This window comes from Pleurodeles waltl, chromosome 4_2 (assembly GCF_031143425.1).
Source record: "Pleurodeles waltl isolate 20211129_DDA chromosome 4_2, aPleWal1.hap1.20221129, whole genome shotgun sequence".
NCBI classification, from domain to species: domain Eukaryota; kingdom Metazoa; phylum Chordata; class Amphibia; order Caudata; family Salamandridae; genus Pleurodeles; species Pleurodeles waltl.
Window position 1 is genome coordinate 78,878,995 of NC_090443.1, and position 27,690 is coordinate 78,906,684.

General features: G+C 43.8%; 1 protein-coding gene across 2 annotated transcripts in view; it reads left to right on the forward strand.

Annotated features, from left to right (window-relative positions):
- The window catches only part of NAB2 (NGFI-A binding protein 2), a 134,817-nt gene extending 107,793 nt beyond the window's left edge, over nucleotides 1–27,024 (forward strand). For both annotated transcript variants that reach the window (XM_069230776.1, XM_069230775.1), the window contains exons 5-7: nucleotides 4,617–4,746; nucleotides 22,257–22,457; nucleotides 24,130–27,024. In XM_069230776.1, coding sequence (XP_069086877.1) covers nucleotides 4,617–4,746; nucleotides 22,257–22,457; nucleotides 24,130–24,239 — 441 coding nt within the window. In that variant the 3' untranslated portion in view covers nucleotides 24,240–27,024. The remainder of the gene's footprint in view (nucleotides 1–4,616; nucleotides 4,747–22,256; nucleotides 22,458–24,129) is intronic.
- The last annotated feature ends 666 nt before the right edge of the window (nucleotides 27,025–27,690 follow it).

Genomic DNA, 27,690 nt, shown 5'->3' on the forward strand with positions numbered 1-27,690 from the left:
GCAAGATGTCTTTGGAATTAACTTGCATTACACACACAGGGTCTCATTAAAAAGAAAGTTCCACCTTGCACGCTAACCTTTGTACGTTTTTTCAATAATTTAAGAAGAGATTCTTGCAGCACTCTGCAGACTAAAGCAACTCCAATTGTGATTCCGATTTCAATTTGGTGGCAAGACCAGCAGCACATTCCAGAGCATTTCATCAGCGTATCTTGGAAAAGTGGAGGGAAGTTAAATGTGCTTGAGCGTTTTTTGGGAAAGGAAAATAACCACCAGATGGGACTTCAGTTTTTTAGTTTTTTTAAACAATCTGTTTATTACATTTTCCTGCATTAAAACAACAGCCACATTTTCTGCAGCTTGTCAGCATATTAACTTTAAACACAGCATGACAAATGCCAGTTTATTGTGTATACATGGTCTATGTCTACATCTTGGTGACTGCACTTAGCATCCTCCCGTCCTTTAAAAGTTTGGATTTCGAACCGGTCCGTACTTAGCCGTAAAAGATACCAGGACTCCTAGCCCCCGTCCCTTCAGTGTCATCCCTTAGTGTCCCACATTTTAAAATTTTTGTGGCAGCCTCTGGCCTTGTATATTGTGGCCTCAGCCTGCATGCACCAATCCATGTTATGGGACCATGTTATCAGAGCGGGTGTTTTTGTTGTTAGCCATGACTGTTCTATGTTGCAATGGGCCATAATGAGGGCCAGGTTACAGAACAGCAGTGTGCACTTAGGCAGGGTTACCTCTCTCCATATACCCAGTGTCATCAGTGTGGGTGTAAGGGTAATTTGTTCTCCTAATACTGAGGAAACACGTCGCTCAGTCTGGTTCCAGAAAGGTTGGAAGTGAGCCACAGTGTGTACAGTGTTTCTGGAGCTATGCAAACAGTACCAATTGTCCTTTTCACCAGATATCCCCTAGCTTAGAGATCCCTAGGAGAGTCCAATGGTGGCAACATTGTAGTCTTTTTATCATACTGAATGACAATGGTGTTTCTAGTGTAGGTTTGTCTGCCCAGCCCAGTTTCCTATTTGCCCTCTTCCATATTTTGAGAATGACTAGCATCTGTTGATGTGCGGTGGTTATTCTACCTTTGGAGCAAAGCCTGCTGACATAATGTCTCTTGCCCATCGCTTGACTGTCCATCATTAAGATGGGTTCGGTCTGGGAGGTGAAAACCCACTAGTTGATCACCAACAGCTGAGAGGCCCAGTAGCAGAGTTGTAGATGAGGCAGAGAGATCCCCCTGTCAAGTTGGCCCCATCTCAATGTCTGAAGTGCAACCCTGGGTGCACCCCATCCCACAGCAGTGATCTTTTTGTACCCTCCTTAGCCCAGAAGAAAGCTTTGGGGATTTCATATGGTGTATTCTGTAAAATATAAAGAAATTTGAGGAGTGTGATCATTTTATAGAGGGCGGCCCTACTCATGACTGTCAGAGGCAACTTTCTCCAGTGAGTTACACGTCATAAATTCCTCATATAAAATTCCTGCGGTCTGTCGTGACACATATCCCAAGGTAAGTGAACCCCTTGGGTGAGACCCTCAAGTGTACTTCCCAGGCTGCTGGCAGCAGCCATAGGGTAATAGGATATAATACAGATGTATGCCAGGTGGTTTTGGGACTGGAGACACTCCTGAAGATCTGTAGGATTTCTAGTATTCTTCAAAGGGATTGGTCGGGCACTGATAAGTATGGAAGCCTACCCTTATCTTAGAGGAAGATCACATCCTCCCAGGCGGGAGCCCAACAGACACCCCTCATCATTCATCCTTCCTCACCCATTTTTCCAGTAGCTGTAGTGCAACTGCAAAAAAAGCCCCTGAGACAGCAGACAACCCTTGTGTGTCCCCTGCCCCAGTGAGAAGTCAGTGGAGAACCTTCTATTGACCCTAACATATCCATTGTAGGAACTTAGGTGCGAATCCCACCCTACGCAAAATGGCATACAGGTACATCCATTTTAGGGAATCAAAGGCCTTTTTGGCATATAAAGCCAGGATTATGGTCGACCTGTCAATCTCCTGATGCTAAAGTTATTAACAAAACAAAAATTACTCGGCTAATGGAAACTGTGACTCGTGTAAATATATAAATCAATTATGAGAAAATAAAATTATACAAAATAATTATTAATTTGTTAAAACTACAAATAAAGCATACATTGCCAAAACTACAATCTGTCAAAGAAAGCAGAAAAACAAATGTGTTTAAAATTAAAATATATATTAATAAAATACATATATACTTTAACATTAAATTGTAAAAATATCTTAAAATATTTACAGTTGTAACTCCATTCTAAGAAACATTAGAATACATATACAAAAACACATCATTATGATTCCACTCATGGAAAATTTTAAATAACACCTAGATGAAAGAGGTTTAAATTTACTATTCACCATTCAATCCTGAGCAGCCGTAGGGAAAGTGTTGGACGTTGGAGATGTCAGAATTACTATTTGTACTCCAACCTGAGGAACAGCAGGGATAATAATGTACATTGAAGGGATCAGGGTTAATATTCACACTCTAACCTTGGTAACAGTAGGGAAAGTGTTGGACTTTGAAGGAGTCACATTTACTATTCCCATTCCAACCTGAGCAACAGGAGGGATATTTTTGGGAGTTTGGTGAGGTCAAATCAACTATCCTCACTCCAACCCAAGAAACAGTATGAAGAGTGTGGGATTTTGATGGAAGAGAAGTGTTGAACTTTGGAGTGGTCAGATTTACTATTCCCTGTCCAATCTGAGCAACAAGAGAGAAACTGTTGTGAGTTTTTAGAGATCAAGTTGACTATCACCGCTCCAAACTGAGCAACAGTATGGAAAGGGTTGGACTTTGAAGCATTCAGAATTACTATTTCATTCCTATCCAAGCAACAGTAGGGAAACTGTGAACTTTGCAGTGGTCAGACTTACTATTCCCACTCCACACTGAGCAACAGTAAGGGCAATGTTGAACTTTGTGAGGATGATACTTAATATTCCCATTCCAACCTGACTAGCAAAAGAAAAAATGTACCACTTTAGAAAAATTGAATTTACTTTTCTCAAACCCAAGCAATAGAAACAAAATAAAATTACAGAAAACCCAAGTACATAAATATAAACAAATATAAAAATAAAAATATCTCGTATCTAAGATCATATACAGCAAAGTATATTAATTAAAAAATAATTTAATTAATCTGAATAATACAATAATTAGTAATCCAAATATAAATGTAAAAATAAAAATCGAATAACCTAAAAAATAAATAGCAATGAAAAATATTCTACAGTATAAATATTCACACAAAATATAAAAATATTCATTAAGGTTAAAAATACTACTTAATTAAAAAGTATAAATAAATTAAAATACATCAAAAACTGAAACCAAACAAAAATATATGAATTCAGTATAAAATATTAGAACACATAATTCACAATAAAATAAATGAATTCAACAATTAATAATTAATGAATACATTTGAAAAGAATATATTTATAAACCTACTAATCCTACTTCTGTACACACACAACACTCCAAAATATTAATTATTGTATATTTTAAAGAAATACTAAACACCAACATAATGAAAATAAAATCTAAAATCAATAATAGAGTATTTTCTACATTTTTGCACATCCATCCACATATTCATAAATATTTTGTAATTCATTTTAATAATTTACATATTTAATAATCAAAATAACCAATTTGAAATAAAGTAAGCAATAAAATCATTTTGAAAATGCATACCTAAAACATTTAGCCATACTCCCCTACAAACCTAACAAACCTTGATGAATTAACAGAATACATGAATTTATTATACATAAAATAAAATTGAATACTAAAAATGTAAATAAAAAATAATGAAATTAACACATGTATGAAAAAAGTTAACATCAATAATTAGCCCATTAAATTTAAATCATAAGTAACAGTTCATTAATTATGATACATATATTGTAAAACACTTCTATTTTACTCTCAATAAATCCAACAACCTGCCAACTAAAAACATCATATTAAATAAAATGCAATTTTTAAATATATTCCCAAACCAAAAAAATAAAGTATACTAAAAATTACAAATAATTAACAATAAAAATATCAAATTATACTACTCAGATTAAAAAACATTATTAAATACTTCTATATTATTGATAAAAACATTTTTTTTAAATCAATATTGTTACCTGCAACATAATGTTCCATGATATTCTTCACATCACAATATGTTTGCTGAGATATTAAAGATCAGCTAAATGTTAGAAACAATATTAAGGATTAATATCCTTCGAGACCTATGTAAAACGAACTTTGAAAGTGGGACGGCATCAACTGCCACCAATACTGTTAACAATTTCAAAAGTTTATAATGTGAAATTACCTTTAGCTCCTTGATGTTAGTTAAACAACTGAATTGATTGAGTATGAACACCACTTCCCTCAGTGTTAAGTGCAATCATGTTTTTTTTCTGTTCTCTGTATGAAATATTATTATCTCATGCCATTTTGAAATCTTACATTAAAGTTTGTTTCATAACAGAAAATTAATCCACACAATAGAAAAAGAGGATTTATCTTGCTTTTGCCTATGGTACGCTAGGTGGTGGATCCCGAGCGTCAAGAGATATTGCAGCAGGTCGGCTCAGATCCTTATTGCTCTACATATCGTCACAGCCCAGAAGATGACAGTGGCAGCCTCTCGGGTGAAAGTTTTGATGGTCAGCTCCATGGTAAGCATTTGTGATCTAGTAGTGTCCCAGTGAATAAATTAATCTTCTATCAAGATTATTACTTGTTTTCTCTTACGGTATATGGTCTTCCTTACCTGGAACTCATAGCAACAGCCTTTCCCAATAACAGGAATCATTCTCCAGCCTCAGGGTATCATGATTGTGTGCACTTCTATGAGCCTCACCTGTTTAGGATTGTGGGGCATTCATTCTCTCTACTTAGCCCTTCTGCAAGAAACCACATTGCTGAGACCCTTGAGATCACCATTATGGCGATCCAGTCATTTGTTTTGTGGCTGTCTTTTTCTAAGGTTGCTTTGAAAATGTTGCCTTTGTATTGCATAGGCATGTTAAGAGTGCAGTAATTAATTACGCCTTTCTCACAAAGCTACACACTAAAAAGTAAGTTTCCATTTAAAAAAAACATAATGTACTGCATAAATATAATGATGTTGATTGTATTTGTTGAGTTGCTCCCAGACGTCTTGGGTTTGGTAACATAAAGGTTTACAATGAGATAAAATGATGATGCATGTTCATGAATAGTAAAATTTGTTTCTATGAAAAATCCGAGGTTATTTCAAAAATAGTCTTATTCTGAAGGTTTGTAGAAAGTGACTGCCTTTTTGGAGGTGCTGTTCCCATTTCAGATTTGTCAAGCCAATGCCTATCCAGCACACCTTCCTTCTTTTCTGTTTTTCCTTTTTTGTGGATCTACAGAGTAAGGCTATCCCTAGGAGGCCCTGTTTAAGCCTTGTGGCCTCTGTGATTAAAAAAACTCTCTACTGAGGATCTCAACAAAGTGTGTATTTATTGCCTGCATACCTCCCATAAGGTAAGGGAGCAAGATCTGCCAAAAGTTCTCAACTAAAACTCCAAAAGAGCATGCAAGCTGAATACTAATTTGACTCTAGATGAAAGCCAAGTCTCAGAAACACCTTTCCTATGGGATGAATCTGTGCATAGTACTCCTCCTGCTTCATCAAAAAGCCACAGTACAGACACCACATGTCATGCACAATAAGGTACCCACAAGCTGTCCCATCAGAAGACTTGCCTATATTGACTTCTTTTTCCCTATGAATCCCCTTAAGGTGTCTGACAAGAAGTCAGATAGGCATTTAAACATCCTGAGAGGCATCTGGTCAAGTCTCCTTCAAAATAGACATTGTTACTAATGACTGCTCTCTTGTCAGACACAAAGATGAAACACATTCGCACCTTGCTGTACACTGACAAAGTTACTACCCCACCATCAACTTTGCACCTCAGTTGGCCTTATCAACATTATCTCTCTCTCTCTCGCTCAGAACCCCAGTAAACCTCTTTGGGCAAACAACCAGATCTTTTGCCCAGTAATTAACAGCAGCTACTTCACCACAACCCAGTATCTTAAAATGTATCAGCCTGGCTGATGAGAATTTGCCAGCTTACATTTTCCTCTGGACTGCAGTCAGACCCTGGCACTGACCAGAGCAGCCTCACAACCAAAATCAGGCTTAAAGGAACAAAAAAGTGTCTGGTGTAGGTAGAAATATTTGCATCTGGTATGCACAATGGCTCACCAGTCTGCCCTATCTTCTGCAACAGGCGAAATCAGGCACATTTGCATTAAGGTACACAAGTCAGCAGTTGCGGCTTGCGGGGGCTACGAAGGGTGGGGTGACGCGCGCGGGAGTGAAGTATAAAAATATATTTTTTTAAACATACCTGTGTGCCATCCCGCAGCTCCTCCGTCCTCTTAGCAAGCAAATGCTCCCAGCCTGCCCTGCGGCAAGTCCTGACGCCGCTCAGAGTGCTCCCAGGCAGACTAGGAGCATGTGCCTTTTCTGTGTTGCTGGGCTGGAGAGAGCACAGTGTGCATATGTGTTTGGCCAGCCAGAGACACATAGTGCAATCCACTCGTCCCGTCATCCCCCATGGCCCGCCCCTTTAACAACGAAAGGATAATAAACACAGTTTATTATCCTTTCGTTGTTAAAGGTTTGCAGTTGATGCTGCTGGCGGGGGGGGCGATGCTCCTTCGCTATAGCGGTGGAGCCGCCGCTGCCTGTCAGCCATATGTGATTGGTACTGGTCGGTTACTACTGATTGCTTCATGAGAGCAATGAATGGATTTGATCCACAGGTTTATCTGTAGATGTGCAGGAATCCCATGCAAATGGATATGCCTTTTGATGGATACTGCCTATTTGGCACAATGGCTGATTCTGCCCTACAGTGACTCAAGAACAGCTGGGCCATGGCATGTTTCTTGGGCATTTAGACTCTTGCCGAATAGGTCCCTCATCAGCTTTGGCTCTTCCGTGAACAGGTTTGTCTTATTGTTAATTCCGGCACTCCCACCCTTGCTGCAATCACCCTGGTCCTTTTATCGCCAAGGACAGAGATGAGACAGGCAACACCTAGGTCTCCAGGGACACCGATTCCCAGCCCCCTCCACTGTAGCATCAACCTCGAAGCTGCAACATTTTGTCACAGGGTGGCAGTCCATCACATCGGAGACGAGGGTCCCGCAGGTAGTCCAGAAGGACTGTGCCTTTCCGTATCTTTCTAACCCACCACTGCATCCTCTCACATCATTTCAGCTTTCAGAGGAGCATCTATCCAATTTTCAGCAAGAGATGTGAGCTTTATTGAGAAGAAGGAACAATTGAGAGGGTTCTGGACACAAAAACATGGATATGTTGTTACTCCCGCTATTTCCTCGAGCCAAAGATGGATGGAGACCTTCATACTATTTTAGACCTTCAGCCTCTAATTACCTTACAGTGGAAGGATAATTTAAAATGCTCACACTGGCCCAGGATATGTCTGCCCTGGATCCAGGTGACCAGATAGTAGCCATGGACCTTCAGGATGCATACTTTCTTCTGCCTTTCCTGCAGATCAAGTTTGGTCAAGGCCATTTTCAGTTTTCTCTACTCCTCTTCGGCATTACCAGCGCCTCTCAGATATTCACAAAAGTGATGGCAGTGGTCACCGCCCATCTGCGGAGGTTGGGGAAACCAGTTTTCCCCTATCTCGAAGGCTGGTTGTTGAGGGGGGGTTGTCACAGTCAGTGTTAGACCACTTTCAGACAGCGGCAAACCTCCTGACATTGTTGGGAGTTCGCAATTAACAATCAACGAGTCGAAGTCAAACCTGACTCTTTCCTTATATGGGAGCTGTGTTAGCTACAGAGTAGTTCAGAACCTTTTCCCCTTCTCAATGAATCCAGGACATTTGGACTATGATCCAGATGTTTCAGCCTTGGTTTGCAACCTGACTAGCTGCAGAATCCTCTCTCTTCCCCACTCAGCATTGATTGTGGTGACAGATGCATTAATGTTGGGCTAGGGGAGTCATCTGGGAGACGTGGAAATCAGAGGACTCTCGTCTCTGGTAGAAAACAACCTTCATATCAATCTGTTTGAGTTGTGGGCATTGATTGTGGTGACAGATGCATTAATGTTGGGCTAGGGGAGTCATCTGGGAGACGTGGAAATCAGAGGACTCTCGTCTCTGGTAGAAAACAACCTTCATATCAATCTGTTTGAGTTGTGGGCCCTTTCCTTGGCATTAAAGGTCTACCTACAGTCCAAGGGAGGGTTTTATAGATACTCACGGACAACTCCACCATGCAGTACTGAAACAAGCACAGTGAAGTAGGATCCTGGGTCCTAGGAGGTCCCAGGAGGCTCCTCACCTCTGAAGGTTGTTGGAGTATCAGTGCATCTCCCTGACTGTGAACCACATGATGGGATCACAGAACATCAAGGTGGATCAGCTCAGCCACAGTTTTCTGGCAGATCAGGAATGGCAGTTGCATTCCAATGTGGCACATGATGTCTTCTATAAATGGGAAGAAGACTGGATAGACCTTTTCACCACTGCTGAGAATGTGCAGTGTCCAAACTTTTGGACATAGGAGTTCCCAATAAGGTCTTCCCTAGGAGATGACTTTTGCACGGGGCTCATGAATGCCTTCCTCCCTCTGCTTCTTTTACTCAAGTTTGGAAGAAAATGAGTAACTACAGGCCCAAGTCATACTAGTGGCCCTGGATTGGGCTATAGAGTGTGGAACCCTGAACTTCTGAGCATGTGCCTCTTTTCTCCGATTAGGCTACCACTTTGAGAGGATCTTCTCTTGTTGCAGCAGGCAGGGTTTTCCTCCTTAACCAGTGCAATATACATCTCAATATATGAAGACTGAGCTGCAGCAATTGACTGCGTTTGGTTTTCCAACCAAAGTTGTATGTCATCCTAACTGGTAGGTGTCATTGTACGAAGTCTATTTATGGCGGGTGGTTGAAGAAATTTGTGACCTGGTATGGGGTCTACAGATCAAACCTTTTCCAAGCCAAGCTGTTGTATATTTTATTACTTGTTTTGTCTGTGGCCCAGCAAGAGCTTGTGCAGGGCACTACTAATGGTTATTTAGCAGCCTTTTCGGTCACTGGCTGGACCAAACATCCTTGTTTAAATTACCTGTTGTTCTTCGGATTCTTAACAGTTGAACATACTTTCCTCATAAACCGTTTTGGATGCCACAGAGGGACCTTAATTTGGTCCTAATGTTTGTCATGTATAGTCCCTTCATGCCTATAAACAGCTGCTCTTTTCGTCTTCAAACACTAGAGTGTCGCAGTGGGGCCATTTAAGACATGTTATCTGTGAGCACTTTTCATCTCTCACATAGGGTAACCAGGCATACCGAATTTGCCAGACAGTGCCGGTGTTTCATCAGCTGTCCCAGCAGTTTTAGGCAAATTTGGCTCGTGTCCCGGTTTCTGGAGAGAGTCGGCTGAAAACAGAGTGAGGCATATTTTTGTGTGTTAAATAGCAGGGCTAGTTAGCAACTATTACAAGAATGTAATTTAATTAAAATATATACTGCGTTTTCTTAGTGCCTCGTGCGTGATTCCAGGTTGAGGAGGGCAATCATTCTGTGCCGCTCAGTTGATATAAAACTGTAGTCATTCTTTTGTTTTTGCGGAATCACCCAGGTTTTGGAATTCAAAGTCTGGTCACCCTCCACTCACAGAGAGTATTAGCCACAGGAGAGAACGTGGATCTCTGCCACAAGTACTGCTCCACGACTCTCTGGTCATTATAGATATCAGTAATTGTGGGGGTTAGTACCAGGGCTGAATCCATAGGCCAGACAGCACATATATTCTCTGCAGATGAACCTAGGATAGCACCGGAACAGTTGCTCGACAGCTCTCCATACATTCCTGAGGTGTTGGATGTGTCCCTTAATTTGTTGTTTAGATGCCTCGTGCATCTTCAAGGGCCATATATCTCAGTCACAGGAGACTCTTGGGGTTTTAGTCAGGGAGCTCACTGTAATAACCATAACCCAAGCACCTAATAATATTGTTCAGAAAAATCCATTCGCCTAAGAACATTGGAACTGAAGAAAGTCTTTCTAGCTTTAAAGACATTCCTTCAGTCGTCAGGTCAAAGGCTAGAATGATACATTCTGAAAATATCACATCCTTCCTAGATCAATTAAAACATATTCCTGTGCTGTACCTATGCCCTTCTGGCAACGAAATAATGAGAACGGCCCATTTTGCAAAACACCTTCATCTTCATTTCCCACATACACCTTTGTGTTTTCTCTGATGGCTGGCAGCTTGAGCACAGTGCTTACCTTCACCATATGACTGGTGTTCAGTCAGTTAACTAGTCCTAGAAGCTTATGGTTAACCCGACAGAAATAAATTATCCATACTTTTCAGACCTAAACGTTGCATCCTCCTCTTGTACATGATTGGTTCTTCATGCCCTGGGTGAAGATCTCATGCTGTACCAGTCAAGGAGGTTTTAGTATGCCTCCTTCACCAATGTTTACCAACAACCCTTGTTCCAGGGTTTCTTCAAAAGATCACTGACTGGCCCAGATAATGGATTCAACTGGTTGCTCCAGCCTTGGCCTCACCAGTTCTCAGAAAGCCTGCATCTTCTGCAGGTTGCCCTTTCAACAATGCCCTGAGCCAAATACGGTTCAGTTACATTCTCAAGACTTGTACTTGTCCGAAGGTTATGCAGGGTGACTTTGGGAGCTACCCAACATGCATTTAGCATGGACTATGCTCTTGATGCTTCTTCAACAGGCAAGGTGAGAGTATTAAGGCCTTTATTTATACTTTTTGGTGCAAAACTGCACTAAAGCAGTTTTGCACCAAAAAGTTTAGCACTGGCTTGCACCATTTCTGTGCACCAGCGGGCACTATATTTATGGAATGGTGCAAGCCGGTGCAAAGAGTAGGCTAGAGTAAAAAAAATGACTTTAGTCGGGTGGGGCTGGCGGTATCGAAGAAGGGGGTTTAGCACCAAAAATGACTTTAGGCAGGTTAGAGTTAAAAAAATGACTCTAACCAGATTAACGTCATTTTAATAGAGCTAACCCTACCATGCCACATGTCTCCTGCCTTAGAAAAGGCAGGAGTCATGTCCACCACCCCAATGGCCAGCACCGGGGACAAGGGTCCCCTGAGAATGCCATTGCACCCTGTGCCATGTATGGGGACCCATTACAGGGCCCCCTATGGCACTTAGAAAAATTAAATGCAATCCTTACCTGTACTTATCTGTACTTACCTGGGATGGGGTGCCCATCCTCCGCAGTTTCTCTGGTGTGGGTGGGGGCTCCCCTGGGGCCTGGGGAGGACACCTGCGGGCTTATTCCATGGTGTTTCACCATGGAAATAGGCCCACAGGTCCCCTAATGCCTGCCCTGACCCTGGAGTTTAAAAACGGGGCAAAGCAAGCTTTGCACCATTTTTTTACTCCTCCTCTCTCCCCTGCACCATTTTTGCACGGGAGTATAAATATGGCGTTAAGGCCATAGAGTCATTTTTTGCATGGGAATGCATACCTTGCATCTCAAAAAGGCAAGGTAGGTTTCCACTTCCAAAAAATGGCTTTAACTCCATAAATGTGGTGCTAGACGGGTCAAGCACCAAAGTATAAATATGGAGTTAGTTTTGCACCGAATTAGAGTAAAAAAATGGCGCTAATTCGGTGCAAACAGAAATAAAAATGCCCCTAAGTGTTTTAGCTTTAGTTATTGGTTGCCTGGTACTACCTGTCACCTGCTCTGTTTATCCTTTCTCTTACCATAGTAGACCCACAGGTGAGGAATAAAGAGACAAAGGGCAGAGGACTACAATAAAGTTACATTTATGATGGCTCCATTACCCTCTTCTTTGACTAGTACCCTCATGCTTACCCCTATGCCAGTGTTTCCAACCACTGTGCCAACATAATCTTCAAAAAAGTGAGACCTTCCTGCTTTCACATGCATTTATAGTACCAGCCGCTCAAGACTTTAAGTGCGACAATATTGAGGAGTTTCCTAGCAATATTTATGACAGGGCATGGTTTGCACTTCATTTAGGTGCAGGGGTGTGGCCATGCTATCGCCAGAACCCAGCACAATGGTTTTTCTTGTTTATTTTGTCAACTGGACAAGTAGGCCCAATCCACTGCAGCACAAACCGTTTGAATTTTGTTTTAAAAAAACAAAGGCACCTAAATGCGCCAAATGGTATATGTCCATGGATGAGTGCAGATTTACTGCTTTCAGGAATTCACAATAGTTTATAGAAGTTGGCCAGGAAGAGGTACTCCTAGAACACTTTTGTGATATACGTTTCTCCTGAGCAGGTATGCACATGCATATTTTCCCATGCGAAAATCTGCTGAGCAATTGCGCATTCACTTCCTCTTCACACCCTTTTTCCCACCATGAAAAATGTTTTACTCATGGCTTTGTCAGGAGTAAATTTCCAACCTTTTCCAATGTGCAGAGAGAATGAAGAGGTGTTTGTGAGCACACCTGAACATGTAAGTTTGTGGGTGTGCACAGACTGACAGGTCATTCCAATCACCGAACTACCACGTCCTGTCTAATTCCAGCTCCTGTGTTGCCCCTATTAAGAGCTCAAAGTACAGGAGAGTTGTAAATCCACACCCCTAAAATCCGGTACGTTTAGGCAGTACTTCATATTACCATGCAATTACGAGCTTTCAGCGTGGAATATCAACATGAAATCACCGTACACACCTATTTTTCCAGGCAGTTGCACACATGGTGTCCCTTTTTCTCTGGATATTATCACTCACATTTACCATGTGCTCTAGGTAGGTCTAAACATGAGGAAGGGGCTACTGTTGGGCAGGGAAAAGCAAGGAGGATGGTGGGAAGGGCATTGCAATTCATTGGAGGGTGTAGCCTGGGTGCGGGAGCATTACATGCTCACCATGTGCAATGGCTATTGGCTGGGCAGGCGTTGGAAAACAGGCTCAGGCAGCCAATGCCCAAAGCAATTTTCTGGCCATAAAATATGGCCCATTGTTCATGCATCACGTAAATCTGGGTTCCGAATCAACAAACCACTCATGAGTGAGCAGAGGGAATTTCTGCTCTTTTCAACTCCTATTCCGGATCATTAAAGATTTGCCAAGAGAGGTAGCAAAATCAGAATCTTGCTAGAATCGAACCCCTAATATTACATGAACCCAGACATAATCAAACAAACTATTACCAGAGTTTCTATGTAAAGCGAATGCTGCCATATTTTGTCATTCTGTGCACAGCACCACAAAGAAGAAGTGGATCATTTTACAGGACAAGTAGATATAGAGGGTAAAATTCCACACCCCTTAGTTGTAAGCATGACTAAGCATTTTCTTACCATTTTGGAATAGAAAATAGTGAGTGAGTTGAAATAGAGAAGAATCTGATGAGAGAGGAGAAGCAGTGATAGAGAACATCGACTTAGGTACAGGCTGAGAGATAGTGAAAACAAGTAAGGTGATGAGAGGTAAGGCAGAGCAGGCGGTGGTGCAGAGAGAAAGAGGGGAGATGAAGGGCGAAGTACTGAATGAAAGGTTGGGTAAATTGAGAGGTCAAGTATTGAGAGAGGTGGGTAGAAGCATGAGGTAGAGACACGGAAATGAAGTAGCGAGGTGAAGAGATGTGAAGCGATGAAGTAAGGGGTTCTGAGCTCATTAGAGGACAGAGAAGGGTAGAGAGATAGTGAGTGATAGGTAAGCTAAAGAAAGATGCGGCCGAGAGCTGTGATGTAGATGAAGAAGAGAAATGGAAATGAGACGGAAACAGTGAAATAAGTTAGAGTGGGGAGATGGAGGCAAGGACGAATGATGTAGATAGAGGTGAGGTATAGAGAACTGAAAAGAGGAAGAGACAGAGAGAGCTGAGGTAGAAGGAGGAAACTGAGTTAGAAATGTGGAGTCTGGCACAGTGATAACTAGAGATGTGAAGGGTCATGACTTGTGAGAGAGGTGTGGGAATGAGAAGTGTATTGAAAGGGGTGATGTAGCCAGTTGCGGTGCAGGGTTGAGCTAATATGGGGCAGGTACACAGAGACGTAGAGAGAGAGGCGTAATGAGAGAGGTGTGGGGTAGAAGATGTGAGCTGAAGTTTGGAGGGAGACATGAAATGAAAGACGATTTTTTGATTTATTAACCATGAATTGTCTGAGGGCGCGAAGGTTAAGGTACCCAGGCCTACCCAGCTGTCCAATTAAAAAAAAAAAAAGTAACCGTTTTATGCACAATATTCATTCACATTTTTGGCAAACTCTACTTCAATACAAAAGACTGTCATCCAGGCAAGTGAGTCTGGCTCTCGCACTGAGTGGTCCACCGTGAGGCAACAAAGAGCTGCCAACAGCTGTTAATATCCGTCTGAAAGGTGACAGGTAACACCCAGAAACAGTTGCTTTCTCAAATACCTCGCCGAGTGCTTTGTCCAGCGGTGCAAACAAAAGCAGAGGTTATAATGGATCGGTCTCCCTTCTATTGTTTGGTTGACAAAATCAGATGGCATTTCCAGGCAGGCGTAAGCATAAACCCCTCCAGTCGGCCCATTCCCATAATATAAGTAGTACATGACTCTGTTATTGTTTTGGAAAATATTGGCCGCAGTTTATTTACAATTGATTTACAACTTGTCTGCCCTGCTTTTATAAGGGCCATGAATCATTCCGTCATTTCAGGTGTATGTCCAACATGGGGGTAATGCGATGTCATAAATAATCATATTCTTACGTTGTTAAGGTTTGTCATTACACACTTTGCATCTTAATAGCCCCCATAAATTGTAATATCTGCATGTCATCTGTCCATCAATATTTTGCCACCAATCACTCTCGCTTTTAGTACTTTGTGTATCTTGCCCCTTGGCGTTGGTGTTATTCCTTTTCTATATATAGGAGGGTATCCTTTTCTTTTTAGGCTTAACTCGCTACCTTGTTTAGTCCTTGTATCCTGCTCTCCGGCGGACCCGGGCTGCGAGTGCCGTGTTTCGAGTACCTCCCTTGACTGACTAACCCTGCCGTGAGGCGTCCCAAGGTAAGTAGCCCTGCCACCCCACTGTGTTGGGTGTGGCCTTCGTTGTTCTTTCGCTGACCTTCTCCGCCATGCCGCCAATGGGTTACCGCCCAAATAGGCGGCTCCCCCGTCATGATCCCTCTATTCGCAGCCTGCGAGTTGCAGTGCTGCCCACAAATTTTTCCAAAAAACCTCCGTCTCCAGGGGAGACAGGTGTGCCCCGTCTTCTGCAAAGTATTCTGGTCTCTGCAGGTTGATTAGCCCGTGTCTGATGCTTTCCCATCCTTTTTGTATGCAAAAATGTTTCACTGATACGTTTAACTTTTTGCTTGATTTGTCCAGAGCCCCTGTGGAATTTGCCCCCCTCCACTTCTGCCTGGGGATGATTTCTGACCAGATCAACATTGATTTGAGTAGGCACCTTGCGACCATCGTGAGGTTCCTCCTTATGCTCTCTAATAAGCCCTTCCTCCCTAGTTGTGCTAGGTCGTTGCCCCCCAGGTGTATTATTACCACATCGGGCCCTTCGCACTGCAAGGCTATGATCTCTTCTAGCTTGCCTTGCAGGTGTTCCCATTTCATGCCTGGGAAACCGAACCATATTACCCTTGTATGTTTCGGGCGTTGTTGAACTCTTGAAAGCCACCAATCATGTGCCCTCTTTACGAAGGAGTGACCGATGACCCATGCTGTTTTGTGTTCTGTACCTGTGTGAGGAAGGGGACAGTGGAGAGGGTTGCTATTCTTGCTTGTTTGGTTGTTGTTTCCTTATGTAGCCTTTGTAGGCGTTAGAGCTCCACCTGCCAATTGCTTTTATGCCTGTTGCTGACATGCCGTGTTGAGCTGCTGCCGCCCCTATCTGGAATGAGTGCGTGCCAAAATCGCTTGCCGTGAGTCCTGCCCTGGATAGAGCCCCCCTGAGCACGGCTTTGAATTGGAATGTGCTCAAGCATTCCCCATTCTCGTGTTTCAAGAGTGCCCCATACCCTTCCGGCCTTAGCTCTAGGAAATCCTGCACGCTGCACACTGGGCACACTTCGCGGTCATCCAAGCATCTCAGCTCAATGTTTGCCCCTTTTCCGAATTGGTCAGTTTTTTATTTTCTTAGGAGTATTTGCATGCGGCTCTGGCTTATCTGTACGTCCTGCCATTGTATGCATGTGGTGGAGTTCCCTGCTTTGGAGGGGCAACTAGCTCGCTTATCCTAAAATCCCAAAAAAATGCCAACGAGAAAGCCGCTTTGAAAAGGGTGCACTCGAAATTATTCCTGCACAGACCTTTGAGCACTCCCACGAGTTGCTTGAGTGTGCTGAAATCTATTGGGCGCCGCTGGTCCTTCGTGTGCCCTTCTAGTCTGCGCCACCCCTTCATTGCTGCTCTTATGTTGTGTGAGTTGGTGGGATCTCTGCCTGTTGTTACGTTGCTAATGTGAGCCATGGCGGACAGGTACGCCTGTGCCCATGCTTTTGATTTTTTCTTTGCGAAAGCCCAATGTATGAATTTTTTCACTGCTGTTTGTGCTTCGTCGTGGCACGTAAAATCCCTCAGGCCTGTGACCTCTTGCACTCACGCCACATATGTTGCGTACCTTTTCACTGTCTTAGGTGCTAGGGCCTGACCTACTAGCACTGATAGGTCCCCTCCACCAGCCCTTGCAGGCTGGTGGGTAAAGGTGTCGTCTCCCGTTCCGTTCCGGGGGCTAGGCTCCTGAATCACCCCATCTGGAATCGAGAGAGTGCATCTGCTTTATTGTTAACAATGCCTTGCACGTGCCTCGCTCTGATTTCAAGGTTTCCTGCCAGTTGTAGTTTTACCATGTACCTCAGTAATTTTAACACCAGCGTGCGTTGAGATTCCCCTTTATTAATCGCGTGTACGACTGCTTGGTTGTCTGACCACAGTGTGAGCTTCATGTCTTTCATCTGTTTTTTCCAAATTGTTAGAGCCACCATGATGGGGAATAATTCTAAGAGCTGATATTCCTTGTGATACCTAACGGTGCCCATGTCTGCGGCCATTTTTTGGTGCACCATTTGACTTTTAGTATGGCCCCAAAGCCTGTGCTGCCTGCTGCGTCTGTGTAAAGCTCCATCTGCTTCGCAGACACCCAGCCCTCTCTCCATATTAGCGTGCCATTAAAGCTCACCAAAAACTCAAGCCAGATTGCCAGGTCCTGTTTCACCCCTTCGTTCATTCTGACGTGGTGGTGTTTTTTCTCCAGCCCCCTCGTTAGGTGGGAGATTTGCCTGGCGAAAACCCTTCCCACTGGGATGACCCTTGCTGCAAAATTTAGTTTTCCAATTAGCTCTTGTAGCTCACCCAGTGTCGCCTTCTGCTTGCTCAGGAGACCCTTAATGTCCTTTGCTAGGTCCTCTACCTTGTCTTGGGGGATGCGGGATGTGCCTGTTACTGAGTCCAGCTCGATGCCCAGGAAAACTAGCTTGGTGGTGGGACCTGTGGTTTTGTCTTCGGACAGCGGGACACCTAGCTTAGCTGTTAGTTTTTGGAAAGCCTCTAGTAATGTCTGGCATTCCGGTCCTCTGGGCTGCCCCACAAATAGAAAATCATCTAGGTAGTGGAGTTTCCCCCCACCTGGGTGTTGTTTGTGCAGTGCCCATTGAATGAGCGTGCTGAATTTTTCAAAGTATGCGCAGGATATTGAGCATCCCATGGGCAGCGCCTTGTCAAAATATGTTTTTCCCTCAAACTTGAAACCCAAGAGGTGGTAACTCTCCGGGTGGACGGGGAGTAATCTGAAAGCTGACTCTATGTCCGCTTTTGCCATTAGGGTGCCCCGACCCTTAGCGCACACTATGTCAACTGCGTCCTCCACTGATGCGTACCCCACCACGCAGTCGCCTGGGTCAATGCCATCGTTCACTGAATAACCTTCGGGGTAGGACAGGTGGTGGATTAACCTAAATTTACTTTGTTCTTTTTTTGGTACCACCCCTAGAGGAGAGATGATTAAGCCGGGTGTCGGGGGGCCTGTTAGCGGGCCTTCTACCCTTCCTAGCTCTATCTCCTTATCAATCTTATCTTTTACTATTGTGGGATGGTCCCCCGCTGAGCGCAGGTTTTTGGCCTCTGTCTTGTGGCTTCTACATTTGGAGGGGATTCTAAAGCCTTGTTCAAAACCTTCACATAGTAATGTTGCGTCTTTTTTGTTGTTGTACTCGTTGGCTATCTGCCTCAAAATGCCTGTGTTTATGGGGGATCTAGCCAATTCTACTGTTCTCCCCAACCAGGCTACCATGTCGCCCTGCCTATTTCTTCTTTGCTTTCTCCTTCTTCTGGCTGTTACCTCCCCCTCTTCTGCATTCTGTTGCGGGGTGTACTCCTCCGCTTGTGGAGCATACGTGTCTGAATTTGCATGCTGCCCCCCATGTGCAGTCGTCTTTGTCGTATTTATAGCATATTGATGTTGATCCCTTCCCGGCCTGTGTCCCCTTCCATTGTGGGTAGTGTGATTTTTTTGTAGAAGGGTTTCGCTTTCTCTTGCCTACCCTTGTGGAAACTCCCACGAAAGGGCTGGTCGCCCTTGTTGGCCCAGCTCCTAGCCTCCCTCGCTATCATCATTTTGTACATGTAGCCTGCTACGTCCTCTTCGTTCCATTCCATATCCGGATGGGCCTGCATTTTTAGCCTAAAGCCTTTGTCGTAATCTAGCCAGGCATCCCCCCGTGAACTGCCTTTGCGCCTCGTGAATCTTTGACTCGTAGAGCCATAAGTCTTTTGCACAGTGTGGGAATCTTTCAACTATGATGCAAGCCATAATTCTGAAAGCGTCTAGCCAGTTGTCGAAATTCTTTTCCTTCCTTACCCTATTTCTTTCCCTTCTTTCATCCTCCTTCTTGTCTATCGTAGTTAAGTCTAAACCCTCGACCTGAATTTCTAGGAGTGAAAATATGTTGATGAACTCTCTGCGCCAAATACGCTCTTTTACTGCCAGAGGAATCATGCTTGCCAGGCCAGGTGCTCTTGCTACCATGTAAGGTCTCCCAAGGCGCCCCCTTTTATATGCCTCTGGTGTCAACCCCTCTGTTGCTGGGCTGCGTTGCCTGCCCCCCTCATTGTCTCTGCTCCAGGCTTGGGTTGGGGATGCCTTGTTACCTGAGGGTGTCGCCTCTCCCTCCCCCCTGTTAGGTGATGGGCATTGTTCATGTGGCGTAGCTGCTTTAGCTGTTGGGGCCCCTTTTTCCCTGGTGTCGCTGGAGTGTGTGTCCCCCTTGGGTTCTGTTCCCCAGACCCTTCCATGTCACGCACCCCCGCTGGCTTCGCAAATAGCAATGGTGCCATTGATTTTAAGCATTCTTGTACAATTGCGCTAATTTGCTCACCCGTATTCGCTTTCCCTCATTTGCTTGGTCCTGAGGGCCCTGCTTCTGGATGCTCGCTTGTTTCCTTCTTGTCTCCTTTCTTGGCCCCTCTGCTTGCGTTCCTCTGTCGCTTTTTTGCCTTGTTCTGTGGTTCCTCCTCGTCTCTGGTTGAGACACTCGCTCTGTTGTCGCTGGGCCCTTCCTGTGCTGGCACCTCACTTGCTCCATTTCCCCTGATCTGTTTCAGGATCCAGTGTTTGCTGTGTGTTGCCGCCACTTCCCTTGCTGCCTTTATGATTTCTTCTGTATTGAGCTCTTGGTTTTCTCTGTGGATCTCCATGATGAGCTGTGCTGATGCTGGTCTTTGGGTTGCCAGTAACAGGGTCGCGTCGCCCTGGATGGGCTGTCCCCTGCTAATGCTTCGTCGCTCTATACGGGTCACGTCGCCCCCTGGGCTGCCCCGGTTGTGTTTGTGCCTTTGGTTGAAGCCTGGTAGAGTCGTCCTGTAGGTTGCCCCAAGGCTGGTGGCTCAATCCAGTTGCCCTCTGAGTTTATTTCTGTTTTGTGCGTGTGGCTAGATCGCGTCGCCCCACTGGGCTGTCCCTGGCCGCTGTTCTGTGTCTCTTTTCTTGACCGCACTCAATTAGTTTATGTCTGTGACTGCGGGCAGGTAACGTCGCCCTTCCGGGCTGTCCCTGGCCGCTAAGTTACTTTGTTGCTGCTCAACTAGGTCGCGTTGCCTTCAGGCTTTCCCTGGTTGTTCCTTTCTGTTTTTTTGTGGATTTTTTTTGGCAGTCTTTGTTGGACTCTAATATGGCAGAAAATGCAATGCTTTCTTCCCTTCCTCGTGCGTGGGCGTGGCTTTGCCCTCTTGAAAGTAACAAAACTTTGCTTACTTTTGATAGCGCCTGTCTCCAGCTGCAGAAATATGCCCCAGATGCTAAATCCAGGAGTGGCTGACTGCTCACGTATGGGGCCCTCGTTTAGGTGCCTCGGGTGTGCTGACTCTCCTTCCCTTTATGAACGCCCAAGGCCCGCACCATGTGTCTCTTAGGGCCGAGGCTGCATGATGCAAGGAAAATTGGTCCGGGTTCCTAATAACTGTTAGCGGCGCGGTACCTTCGCTTCAGGGAAAATTTCGCTTGGTCCGGATTTCCCTAGCAACCGATTGTGTTGCCGGAGCTTCAACCCGGGGTTTACTGGGTTAAATTGGTGCTCTGCCCCCACGAATGTGCACTCTCCGACCTGCGCGCTGCCCTGCAGGCGGCTCAGGAAACTTGTGCTGCTGAATTGCCCTCGGGGCTCAGGGATGCCTCCACTACTGACCCAGTTCCCCGGTACCTGTGCGACTGCAGTCTCACTGTCCTGCCGGGACCTGGCACGAGACGTCGTCCTTCCTATGGGCTCCTGCCGGTGGCTCCACCACGATCTCCTTGCTCTCCCCGTCTGTTGGGATCCTGAAGGTGGGTCCCCACCGCTCTCCTCGTTCGTCGCTCCACACGCTGCTGATTCCACAGTCCTGCGCTGACTCTCTCCTTGCTCGCTGCTCCTGCCGGATCATATAAACGAGACGTCGTCCTTCCTTTGAGCTCCCACCGACGGCTCCCGGACGCTCTCCTCGCTCGCCGCTGTCTTTGGTCCTTCGCTGTCCGGCCACCCCAAAGAAGAAGAGGGGTTCCGGTCCGGGCAGCCTTTTTTAAAGCCTTAGCCTGGCCCCAGGCGCAAAGGGGGAATTTCAAACCCCGCAGCAGCCCCCCATTGGACCACCAAGTTTATGGCCCCCTTCCTCCTTCCGCTTCCGTCCTGGAGCGAAGTGGGGGCGCTCCGAGGGGGAGACCACTTCCGGTCCCCCACCATTGTTTTCGCGTCGCGTTTTCGGCGCAATATATTACTCGAGAGCCTCGGCGGGGTTTCGCTCCGGCCCCTCGAGCGCCCTTCGGTTGCAGACCTTCGTTTTATTTATTTACACATGAAGCATTATCTCGTTTCCGCTTGTGCAATGCTCTTTTTTTAGCACTACGGCAGTGATCCATGGAGATGCTACTGGATAAAGATGTGTTTTACCTAAATGCAATATATTGAACAGGTCTGCAGTTATATGACTGTCAATTTTTAAGCACCCTTTGAAGTCTGAAATGACATGTTAAATTAAAGAGCTTTTCAGTATCCCTGCATCGAACACCACCAGAATCTGAAGCTGTACGAAACAAAAAAATCTATAAATCAAATGGGGAATGGGAGAAAACATAAGGGCATGTCTTCCTATAAATTGTATTCACATAGCTACCCAGAAAAAGGAAGGGGAAACACCTATTTAGTGCTGCACTTTTAAGAATCCTGCCTGACGAGCTGACCTAAAGGACGGAAGCCCTCACCCACCCTGTGGTGGCATGCTTCATCTTCAGGCCCATACAACAAAAACACACTGGGTGGAGTGAGATCATATGGGGCCATTGCATATATCCCCTTCTCTAGATATATACCACCATATCTGGGCATAGGTTTGAAGAGCTCCCTGCCAATAAAGTTCAGTGCACGTAGGTTTCCTGATCATCCCAGGCAGAGATGCTGCTTTTAAGACTCCCCTCAATGGTAAACGCTACACATCCCCTCACCTCCAGAGCCTTGAGACTCTTGCGGGTGAGTAGCTGCGCTTTATAAACATTGATTGATTGACTGAGCTGCTAAAGCTTGAGTCCAGCTTTAAGGCCCATGGCCGATTCTTTTCCTGTACTTGATAAATTAAACTACATCTTGCTTGACAATCTATCTTTTGTTCCCAGTAAAATACTATTTCTGTTTCTTTCCAATAACATCCTTTGGTGGTCTTTGTTCCTTCAGTTCCTGGGTCAGGCCTGCGCCTCAGCCCCTCCCCTGTGGCCCCCAGCGAGACACCCATCAGCCTTCCACCTCATGGGCCCTGGAGCCAGCACGTCATGCAGCAGACCCTGATGGACGAGGGCCTACGGTTAGCCAGGCTGGTGTCACATGACCGAAAGGGGCGTCTGAGCCCACGCCTGCAGGGCAAGCCACAGATTTCAGGTAAGCTGTTTTGATGGGATGTTTGTAATGGTCAGAAAAAGGGCAGGAGGAGCCTTCCGAGCATTCCGTACCATCACTTCAGCCTAGTGTTGTACTGCCGTGAAGTTCGTTAGATTGCAGTAGCTCAAGGAGGGCCGGTATCATGTCCAGGGCTTCAGCTGCTGCTCCCACTGCTAGTACTGAAAGGCGCCTGCCCGATACTGCCTTCCGGTATCCTTGCTGGGAACGTCCTAGATACCAGGGACTGAACATATGAGGAAAACACAATTCACTCTCTCCCCCACACAGGAGATCGGAACACCTCCCACAACAACGATGCATGTGTGTAAAACTAACGTGTCCTACGTCTCAGACAAAAATCATTCAAGAAATATACTTTCACTTCAGTTTTTTGAAACTTTAGCCTCAGACGTAGCAAGCACAGATACTCCACAGATTGTTTTTAGTACCACAAAGCCTTAGTTGTTCATTTCTGGAAACTTCTGAATTCATAACATGCATTATGTGTTACTTTTTGAACGCTATTTAAGAAATTGCTTGGCTTAGCTCTCTTGTTGAACTGCTCAAAAATAAAGTTGTTTTTAGGAAGGCATATATATATATAATGACCTCTTTTGCAGAAGAATATGACCAGCAGCCACATGGAAAACAAATTGGTCGATTTATGATTGCATGGTTGTCACAAATGTGGTATTAAATAATTCCCATTCCAGATGTGCAGAATGACCATTAGAGGGCGAGGAATCACTTTTGTGTTTGAAACATCCACGAACTTGAGAGCTTTAGGGTGTTCTCAAACTTTTTTTCTGGTGGCTTTCCACCCTGCAAATGGTCAGGATTTACTACTTCCAAAAGCATGAGTAAATCCCCTCACAATATTTGGGGGGAGACTGGGGGAAGAAGTTTCTCTCTGAACACTTTTTTCACTTGGAGAATATTTTTTAAAGTGTACCATTGCACACAGATTATCTACAATTGCTCACTTCCGCATGTATAATTGTAGAACAGTTCCAGTTACCTATGTGGGAATGCATCTACACTGATGAAAAAAGGAATTCATAAAATATTTCCAGGGGTACGTCAGGAAATCTGCAACTGTTGCAGCTGATGTAATAAACCTGCAGGTGCCAATTTATGTCTTTCTGTTGGACCCAAGGAAATTGGATAGTACCGTCTGTACCTGTACCAGTTTAGAGGATAAGTAATAATATAAATGATAAAATGACACAAACCTGATAAATGACATAACGATGGCCTTCATAAATTCAGATTTTATACTGCTGTTCATCACACTAGTTCCGTCCCTTAGAAGTTTGACCATTTCAAGCTAGCCCGTGTGCAGCTGCCTTCCTCCCATTCTTTACCAGCATCCTCACAGGGCTTCTCATATTTTCCTGTCTGCAGTTTATGTAAGTCGCTATAGGAAAGCTAAAGTGACCAGACAGGAAAGTAATTATTGAACCATACACAAAATGTCCCATTGTCAAATATATTGTATTAAAAAATACACTTTTGGAATTTAAGAAGAATATCTGAGTACTGTTTACTAGAGACTTTAATTCGCTTTTTTCCACTGTAATACTGCAAATTAAATGGAGGGGTGATGTATGACTGTCACATGTCAGTTTTTGATCAGATGTTGACCATTTTCTCTATTGCGCGCCTCCCTTAGAGTTTGAAGACAGTTTGATGGGTGGATGTCCAGCTGCTGCGGTGCAGAGTGGAGTGCTGGAAATGCGGCGGAACAGCTCCAAAGGGGAAGAAGAGACCAGTCGCCAGTGATAGCCACCAATGGACTATAAGATAGCAAAGCCATGTATTTGGACTGATGATCACATCCCCCATGGGTGCCTAGTATGAATGCCGCATTTTCTGTTTGGAGTGTAGTTTGGAGACATGAGGGCTTTAAGAGAAGAGCATATACAGAGTCTGATGAATGGCTCCTAAAGAATACACCGTAACGCTTACTGCAGTCAGGCCTGCACCGCCTTCCGATAAGATTCTTTGGCTGTAAGAAAGACATGAAAGTGCTAAGTGGCCTGTTACAAATCATTCATAACTTACTAATTCAAGGATCCACAAAGACAATTATAAAGATATAAAGAAAACAGTTATATATGACTACTTTTCCGTACTGCAATGAGTTAGTGTGTTTAAAATGGATAGTTTGATCAACTCCAAAGACCAAAGCTTAAATTACTTAACTTCCCCGTGTGTTTCTTCTAAACCCTAAAAGACCTGCACCTTTTAAATATTATGTGCAGTGCACCATTGACTTGTATTTAGTTTCTGATATATATGTCACATACATACATACTTCTTGGTGAGAACACACTGCTTATTGGATACCGTGTGCTTGATAAATATCGTCACTTACATGTTCACTTACAAACCGAAGACCAGAAGGATTTTAAAGTACCAGTCAAACCCTCAATTAAGGAAATACTTCTGAAGGGATTAACAGTAAAAAATCATATGAGTAGTGGAGTCCCCAAGTAAGCAGCTGCTGGAATAGAGAGAGGGAGAAATTGCTTCTTTGGTGCGATGTCCTGCTAGATGTACATGTTGACTAGAATAATGATAGAGTTGTTTCCTATCAGAATCAAGAACCAAGAAAAGGCATCAAAGACTCTCCAGCTCAAGAATAGCGTTTATGCTGAGACCAAGGGGGACCCTAGGGCTCCCACGAAAATCCCTTGAGAGCAGTTTGATTAACTAGAAGATTAAATAAAGTCAGCAACAGTGTTTATATACATTGAGATGGAGTATCCGGACTGACTGCCCCCAGCAAATATTTGATCCATATGAAGAGTGCATGAATTCATGAGCCAGCAGCTCAGAAATCATATAGGCGAGGATTAGTTTTGAACACCAGGTAGGAGCTGTGCTTTGTGGAAGGTATGCCATCCATCATTCCTCCAAGGTGGAGGAGTGACTGAAATGAGCTCAATAGTGTGGGAGGACAGAATGTTGAGCGTGATACTTTCTCTTCTGAAGTTCCTGTGTAACGAAATATACAGGCAATCAGGCGCTTCAAAACCTTCATGGAACAACTTTTTAACTGAGTACCCCAATAGTGTTAAAAAGTAAATTACATTCATGACAAACATGCAATAAGAAGGTCTCATCTCAGTTTGTACGCCGGCTCTAATTTCACAGAACATCCTTACGGCCACAACAGTATGGATTGGGAGCATTCAAGGTTGGAGGAAGACACTATGGAGCGGAGGGAGGATTTTGTAGGAAAAATTACATAATAATTAGCAATAATTTTGTCTGTGTAATGTGTTATCACTTGTTGTAGAAAAGGGGAAGTAGCTCCCCTTTTAATCCTTTTAATCTTCTACTGAAGAATTTTATTTTCTTATATTAATGGGTTTACGGGTTTCTGCTTAAGACATTGTGTTGTCCCATAGAAGCGTTAGAATATTATTGTTGCAGACATGGTTTAATGAAAAGTGAGCTGACAGGACGTCTGGGAAAGCCACCCCCCTTACAAAATAAATGAGTGTGAGCAACGTTTACTTATCTGAATTCCTTGTTAGATACTTGTCCCGTTGTTCGTTTTATTTAATTTTTTTCACACACTCTTGCCTCTCTGTGACATTTAAGAGGGCATTCACTTTGGAGCACTTTTACAAAATGCTAAGCAGGTGTGAAATAGTGGGTACATCAGATTTTGTATTGTTTTCAATGTTATCAACGGCCGGCATAATAGCGATGCTGAAACCAGTTAACGAAGGTGGCCGTGCCTGCTAGATCATATCGTGGTTAGCATTCTACTTCTGAGCAGTTTATGTCCAGTAGAAGTTCCCAGTCTATTACAAGCCAGCTCTGTTAGTGTGAAATGGCGGTCGACAGTGTCTGATTTACTGCAGGTGTAGACCACCTTTTCCAGTGAATAACGGAAGGAACTCATGGTAATACCGACATATAACCAAAGTCGTTTTCAATTTGATTGATAAACTGCTCTCATAACTCCCAACAAGCACAAATCCACTTCAATGCCACATTCACCGTCCGTGTTATGTCTGGCATGTACAATGCATAGCAAATAGCCCTAGCTTGTGCTAGCACAGAGTTACCCAGACTGATGGATCAATAACACCTTTATCTATATGGTCTACATTATGAAGGGTATGACAGCTGATGATGATCTGTTGTATTGTTTTACATAAAAAAATTGAAAATAAAGAATAATAATACATTATTGATGTCAGCCGGGACCTTTACAAGGAACACGCAAATTGAACTGGGATTTCTCACGACTAAAAGAATCAGTTGTTGAAAAAGTTTTTATTAGATATATTTGTAAGATTCCGTCTCTGGAAGTGGCAGTGGAAGCAATGAATAGTCAAATGGGACAAGATAGATCACTGACTGCACCACTGATGGGCAACTTAATACCCCAAACAGTACCTCTATCTTATACCCTTGACATTTCCCCAGTCCTTGTAGGATATTGTGCTGTTTTTAAAGTGTAGAGTAGTCGCAATTTATTTCTTTACAAATGTGTAAATTAGATTATTTATTTTGTTATTTTTAAATAAAACTTTATTTTACAGTTTATATTCTCTTGATTGCTGTCATTATGTTAGCCTATATTTCACTCTGTCTTGTTCCCTTGATCATACTCTCGAGCTATTGTTAGCCATGTTTTTCTCTCTTTCGTTTACTGTATTTTGCAGTTCACTTTGTTCATTATCCCTCCGAACTATTGCATTGTTTCCACCATCATGCTGAATGTACAACTACGCAATTATATCTGAGGCACTCAGATAAGTCTTCACCACATTGTTGGATTTGCTTTCTCCAAAACATAATGAAAAAAACGAAACCTATGAAACCCTCGAGAGCCAGATGTTGAAAACCATACTGTGATACTCAAGGCACTAAAAAAGAATTTCGCAGTCAGAGCTAACCCCATCTTTGTAGGTATCATAATTGCCAAGGCTGAATTCCAAGAATCCTTATGCAAGGTACTCAGATCTGCATCAAATGAGCGAGTTCATGACCAAAACAAAGTGTATTTTTATATAAGAAATGCATTCTTTATCCTTGATGTGACATCTCATGACATTTACCTTCAGCAGCAGCACAATGACAATCAAGACATTCAGAATAATGGAATCTTGTTTTGTAAAGACCGTATGTTGCTCATCTTTATACATTTTTCATTCGTTTTCATTTTTAAGATCTGTGTCTCTTCTTTCTTCCGTACCAGTTTCTTCAG